Source organism: Phaseolus vulgaris, chromosome 8 (genome assembly GCF_051622355.1).
Source record: "Phaseolus vulgaris cultivar YP4 chromosome 8, ASM5162235v1, whole genome shotgun sequence".
Taxonomy (NCBI): Eukaryota; Viridiplantae; Streptophyta; class Magnoliopsida; order Fabales; family Fabaceae; genus Phaseolus; species Phaseolus vulgaris.
In genome coordinates, this window is record NC_143505.1 from 4,209,400 (window position 1) to 4,216,589 (window position 7,190).

At 35.7% G+C, this 7,190-nt stretch overlaps 1 protein-coding gene across 2 annotated transcripts; it reads left to right on the forward strand.

Annotated features, from left to right (window-relative positions):
- Positions 1-1,789: 1,789 nt before the first annotated feature.
- Positions 1,790-6,401, forward strand: LOC137824120 (serine/threonine-protein kinase D6PKL1). Of its 2 annotated transcripts, none has more exons than XM_068629577.2 (3): positions 1,790-2,329; positions 3,064-4,524; positions 5,355-6,401. In XM_068629577.2, the coding sequence occupies exons 2-3, from the start codon at positions 3,119-3,121 to the stop codon at positions 6,232-6,234; spliced, it is 2,286 nt and encodes a 761-aa protein (XP_068485678.1). In that variant the 5' UTR covers positions 1,790-2,329; positions 3,064-3,118; the 3' UTR covers positions 6,235-6,401. The 2 variants fall into 2 exon arrangements, with proteins under 2 accessions (XP_068485678.1, XP_068485680.1); XM_068629579.2 differs by having other exon boundaries at positions 1,921-2,329; positions 3,071-4,524.
- The last annotated feature ends 789 nt before the right edge of the window (positions 6,402-7,190 follow it).

The following is a 7,190-nucleotide window of genomic DNA, read 5'->3' on the forward strand; positions in this document are numbered from 1 at the left end:
AACAAAAATGACGGGTGTAAAGTATCTCACATGGTGGGGTTTGATTCCCTTTATCTATTTTCTCATCACCTAATTTGGTTGTTTGGTCAAGCCTTCATTTCTTTTAACTTACACTTTTATTTTAAGATACTAACTTACAAGGTTATTAATAACCAAATTACACCATCTTATTTACGATAATAAAAAGAAACCACGTTTTAATATATTCAAGGAGATTCTAAGTGCAAACGTATTTTCAAAGGGACACAAAGATACAGCTTCGTTAATTTCAACTAAAACTAATCTTTAAGTTCAAGTTTTAATAGATGCAATGAATGGTAACTCGTGACCTTTCTTTTTTCCTCAACTTTATTATACGTTTACTTTTAATTATAATAATAATAATTGTTATTAATCAATTTATAAATTTAAATTTGGAAATGCTTTTCTAAAAACAAGCATCTCAATGGGAAATATGAACCACAACCATTGATGCTATACTATATGTCAAGACAATTATTTTATTCTTGGAACTTTGGTTGATGAAAAAAATTGTTTTTCAAGTGCAATTTAAAAAAAAAATTATAATAAAATGTTTATAATTTTTTATTATTTTCATTTATACGTCACAATAAATCTACATATGTAAGCTAATTAAAAATTAAATAAAGTGTAAAAATATAAATGATAAAATAGTAATTAACGTTGTCTTTAATTTTGAAATAATCTTAAAAAGACACTTGGAAAGTAAACATGAATAACATTTTTTGTGTTTGTCATGAATAACTTGTACTAACAATAAATGTGTCAAAATAATAGCGATAATTGTTGTTAAAATTAAGTGCTAACAACATACCATGTAACTCTATGTTTTGGTTTGGATTAATTGATAGAAAATAGAGAAGTGAAAAAGAAAAGAAAAAAGAGAAATAAAAGATGGAAAGAAAGTGGAAGTGAATAAAAAATAAAATAAATTATTTGTTATCAATATTTTATTTATTTATTTATTTATGATTCTAATTTCTTATTTGTTAATATCACATATCATTCAAATTCTTACAAAATATTTAATTTGTTGTTGATATATTGCTTAACCTGTTTCAACAGAGAAAGGAGTGAATTCATTACACTCCAAAGAAACAATGAATAGTGTATTTAATGTGTGCCTCATAAACAAGCAAAATGTCTTTTCAAGAGTGAACCCAACACAAACAATGACGATAATTTTAGGGATAATTTTGGTCTGAAATACCTTATAATATTATTATTATTGTATAAGATTTGTTGATTAGGGTTAGAAATAAGAGAAAAGAAAATAAAGGACTTGAACAAAAGAATAAGATGCCCAAAAGCATAGAGGAGCAGCAAGCAACAACGAAAGGATATCCCGATTATCCATCTTCACCAAAATCAAAATAAATAAACACAAAAGACAAAATCTCAAGAACCTCCTCAATAATGGTTTCTTTGATCTTATATTCGTCATGAGTTTGTAAATATTTTTTTATAAAATATTTATTCCAACTTTCCAAATTAATTTTATTTATATTTTCTTATTTTTTTAAAATTAATTATGTATTTATGCGTATATTATTTTGTTCTTAAGGAGTTAGTAACATGTTTAATATTACTACCAGTAATATATAATCGAAAAGCATGTAAAAAATATCTATGGTCGTTGTGAAAAATAAAATATGAAAGAAAATTGATGGGAGTGATTGGCACGTGGCAATATTACAATATGAAAATCAGAGATCCCAGAGAAAAAAAAACATAAAAATAGGTTAGAGTTGGGCATTCACTTTCTTTGTTTGATTGAGTCCCACCTTTGAAAAGCAGTGTAGCACAAAGAAGGAACATGCATGGCCCCACTTTCTCTCTCTGTGAACAAAGTGTAGTACTATACTACTACTACTACCTTCCCATCATTAACTTCTTCCCACTCATTCAAATGCCAAAAATCAAAAAGAGAAAGCAAAAGCTAACTATAACTATCTCCAACACCGCTTTAGTTCCCCAGTCAGTCACACACAGACCCTTCCCTAGACAGAGAAACACAAACTCACTTCTATTCACACCAACAAAATAAACAACTCAAAGGAATAAAAAAGAAAAGCACCCCTCCTCAAGCTTTTGTTTTTCTCTTCTTGCTTCCTCATCCAATCTTCTCTAACCATTCTAGTTTCATTTCGCACCTTCTGAGTCAAGAGAGAGACTTTTTGTTGTTTGTGTTCTTCGGTGTGAAGGGGACTGTGAAGAAGCTCTTTTGGTTGAGCTGTGAAAGGAGACAGTATAGTGAAGAAGAGGGGAAACAAAAGGATACCCATTGTTTCTCTTCATCATTTCAATGGTGGGTCTCTATCCCTTCTCCCTATTATGCTTTTGGGTGCCTAGATCTCTCTTTGTTTCATCATTTTTTCCCTCTTTGTTTTCTTTTGTTTGACGTGTTTTAGGTGATGGTTTTCCAATGGAAACAAAATAGAAGATTGGGAGTTTTTACATTTCTCCACCTCTTGTTGTCTTTATTTTTTTTTGGGTTCTTCTCTCTTTATCTTCTGTATGTTTCTTATTTCCTCTTATGTTCAGGCTTCCTGGTCAAAGGTTTGTACTTTAGATTATCTTGTTAATGGGTCTGTGACTGATTATCAGGCATCAATTCCACCATTTCATGATATTTGCTCTGATTAACTATGTTTTCCCACTTCAAATCAATTTTCAAATTTAAATAATTCAAGCTCCTTTGTATTCAGTGCTATTTTGTATGTTTAGTATTGGGAAATAGATTTTACAGATGACTTTGTTTTTATGGTGTGTGTGATTTCTTATGCTTGGTGTTTCAAGCTATTAAATTGTGCTTTCAACATTTGTCGTTTCTCTGTTGATCCATTTTATAATGCTGTTTGTGCTTTCCGCAGCTACCACTAGTCGCTACTAAGAAGAATAAGACTACTTTATTCTATAATTCTACGTTCTTGTTGTGTTACTCGGTTCCCGGCTTTTTCACTTGATAATTGGTTTTAAATTAAAAAATCCACTGTTAATTCAAGTTGAGTGAATCTTGTATTAAATTAGTTCTTTGCTCAGTTTGCAGGGTTTTCTGAACTGGAAGTCATTGTTTGATGGTATGTGATATTGGGATATGGAGAGGGTTGCAGAGCCAAAGGTACTTCCTCGGTCCTTGCCTGTTCTGGTTGAGGTATCTAATGCACACACTGCTGCAATAAGAGAAGCTGGTCAAAGACTAAATGCGCAGGATGTTTCGGGTTTGCGAGGGATTCCAGGAAGAGAAGGGAATCAGTTTTCAAAGTCACGAGATGGTCCTATGACACGTCTTGCCTCCATCAGAGAAGTGGCTCAGTTGTCAAATGCGCGAATAGTTTTGGTAAGAGAGGATATGGGATTCGATACACGGTCCTGTCAAGAGCCTCCCTCCCCTGTGCCTATAAGAGCGTGGAAAGGAAAGAGCTCTTTACCAGAAGCTGTAGAATTTGTGCCTGATATTCAGTCATTGAATGGTAGCAATGATTCTTTCGGGGAAACTGGTCCAAGTTCATTTGCTGGTGCAAGTCACCCCCCAGAGCCTGTTGATACTGATCTTATGAGAACGGTTTATGTACCAATAGGTCAAACTAAATCTGAGGCAGCATGCTTAATGAAGAGTGTGTCCCTGAAGGGTCCTTTCTTAGAAGATCTTTCTATTTGTGTTCCTGCAAAGAAACAAAGCAAGGCTTTTGTTTCTCCTGCAGAAATCCTGGTTGATGAGTCAAATGAGATGCGCAACTTACCCTCGCCACTTTCAGGTGCTCGTGCATCTCAGAATACTGAGAACTCTCCTCCTGCTCTAGATTCTGAGGAGAAAGATTGTGTTTGGGATGCATCTTTGCCTCCAAGTGGTGATGTCAGTCCTCTTAGTAGTGTTGATAGTACTAGTGTTGTCAGAACAATGAGCATCGTTAATAGTTGTGCAAGTACATACCCGAGTGATGCAGTCACCAGTGATGGCATGCTTAGTTTGGACAGGAATTGTGATAGCACCAAAGGAAGTGTAAGAGGGGATTCACTGGAGAGTGCAAAAACTAGTGCTAGTCGAGCAAGTGATAGCAGTGGCCTCAGTGATGACAGCAACTGGAGTAACATAACTGGTAGTGCAAATAAGCCACACAAAGGAAATGATCCTAGATGGAAGGCTATCCTTGCCATCCGAGCACGGGATGGAATTCTGGGCATGAGTCATTTTAGGTTACTCAAACGACTTGGTTGTGGTGATATTGGGAGTGTATATCTCTCAGAGCTGAGTGCAACTCGATGCTTTTTTGCAATGAAAGTTATGGACAAGGCATCCTTAGCAAGCAGAAATAAGCTGACTAGGGCTCAGACAGAAAGAGAGATATTGCAGTTGCTGGACCATCCATTTCTGCCTACTTTGTACACACATTTTGAGACTGACAGATTCTGCTGTTTGGTAATGGAATACTGTCCGGGGGGTGATCTTCACACCTTAAGGCAAAGACAACCTGGGAAACATTTCTCGGAGTATGCTGCACGGTATGCTTTGTACTTTTCAGATACAAATACACATTCATTTATCAGAACTGTGAGTAACTGCTTTCAGCTGTGAAGATCTCCTTTTTCTAGTCAGTGATCTTTATGTCTTCATCTGTATTTTGTAACATATTCAAGTGTCATGCAAATACTTTCTCCCTTTCATGCATTCCTTGGATAAATGATAACCTTTTCATGCTCCAAAGTTTTTGAGATTTGTGGAGAAAATCTTCTTAGCATTAAAAGATGAAAGAAAGAATGAAGTGTGGATGTTTAATTGAGCTGCTTTTGTTTCTTCTCATGTATTATTTCTTAATCTCTGACACCCAAAGGAGACACTAAATATTTTTACTAGCATGAGCTAATTTTCTTAACTATTATACGGAGTAGAGGAACATTGCTTTTTAATTTCTGATTCCTTTCATATTTTGTGCTGTTGATGATACCATACACGATGATTATATCTTTCTTAACAATTATGCAGAGGACATTGCCTGATTTTCCAAAGGTGCTATAAATGTTAATGTCAAATCGTTGTGCTGCAGTATGCAAATTGACACACAGACTAGATAGTAAAGTAGTTTTAGTGACACTGCCAGAATGCAGAAAAATTTGCTGCATTTCCATGTCTGCTGCAGGACGACATAATTCAGACTGTTAGGATGCCATGAACAATGCTAATGTGTTAAAATTAAAACGCTTGTTTTTCCTTTTTCACCTTGCTTTTTTTCCTGAAATGGATTAAAGTTGCCTAATTTTGGTTCTCCTTTTATAAAAAAATAAAATTTTCCTTTTCCTGTGTTGACTAATAAAATGCTTGTGATGCTGTGTAGCTTTTATGCTGCAGAGGTCCTGTTGGCACTAGAATATCTTCACATGCTTGGAGTGGTGTACCGAGACCTTAAACCTGAAAATGTACTGGTCCGAGATGATGGTCACATAATGCTCTCAGACTTCGATCTTTCTCTCAGATGTGCCGTTTCACCCACCCTTATCAGAAATATTGACGGCGATCCCTCCAAACGAGCCGGTGGTGCATTCTGTGTGCAACCGGCTTGCATTGAGCCTTCATCAGTCTGCATCCAGCCTTCATGTTTCATGCCACGCATTTTTGCTCAGAAAAACAAGAAGTCGCGGAGGCCAAGAGCCGATCCCGCGGTGCCGTCCAGCACACTTCCTGAGCTTGTTGCTGAACCAACAACTGCTCGGTCGATGTCCTTTGTCGGCACTCACGAATATCTTGCCCCTGAAATCATCAAAGGAGAAGGTCATGGAAGTGCTGTTGATTGGTGGACATTTGGAATTTTCTTGCATGAGCTGTTATATGGGAAGACTCCTTTCAAAGGCTCAGGAAACCGTGCGACCCTGTTCAATGTAGTAGGCCAGCAGCTCAGATTTCCGGAGTCACCGGCCACCAGCTACGCCAGCCGTGATCTCATCCGCGGCCTGCTGGTGAAGGAGCCGCAGCACCGGGTGGGCGTGAAGAGGGGCGCGACTGAGATCAAACAGCACCCTTTCTTTGAAGGCGTGAACTGGGCGTTGATCAGGTGCAGCACGCCACCAGAAGTTCCAAGAGCGGTTGAATGTGATGTAGCAGCAAAGTTTGAAGCAGTTGATACCGTTGGAGTTGGCATGAAGAATAGTAGTAAGAGAATGGGAGGTAACAATGAGATGAAGTCTGGGGGTAAATATCTGGACTTTGAGTTCTTTTAGTTTGGATTCCTCAATCTACTTTTTGTATTGTATTTGCATGTTCAGTTATTTATGATGTTGTTTCAGTTAGTTACACTTACCAGAATTTCATTTCAGTTGGAAATGATACCTTATATTAAGAGGGTAGGATTGGTCCTCTTCTCTAATACAACAATTCTTATACACAACCCATCTTCTACTGTCTCAATACAAACTCTAAATATTCTCATTAAATTAATACTTTTTGTTTAGATTTTGTTCACATCCATTATTGTGTGAAGTGACCCATAACATAAAACATTTCTATTCACTATTAACTAAAAATCGTAAGGTTCTCATTTGTATTGTAAAATAGCAAAATATAATACCTAATTATAAGAATAACAGAGTGCGCCAGTTGTAACAATAAACAAGTGTGGAAATTAAAAATAATACTCAACTTGCATAAAAAAAACTCACCGTGAAATGAGCATCATCAACACGTAATATTACATTTAACACTTGTGATTTTTTCAGTCTTAAAAAATAATAATAAGATGACAGACTATCCCAACTCGTCTTATTCCAGTCCACTTCGGACCAGTAAATATTTAGATTGGGCCGTCTTAGGCCCAAATAATTAAAATTGAGATTTTATAACAACCTAATTCGTATTGGGCTAATCAAACCAGCCCATCAAGTTTGTCCATTTTACAAAAGTAGAATGAATAAAAGAATGATTACCCAAAAAGGAAGGAGGACAAATATATTTTTGATAATTTGGATGAGGAAGAGAGGAGAAAAGAAGAAGGGTGGAAACTTGGAAAAAGGTAGAGAAATAAGAGATAAAATAATTAAAATAATAATAAAAATTAAACCATACATTTTAATTTTAAAAAGTGATGAAAAACTAACGTTCATGAATTACATTTTAATTTATAGAAAAGTTTGATTTTTTAAGTACCTGTAAAAACGTTTCCTAAATTAGGCAGAAGAGC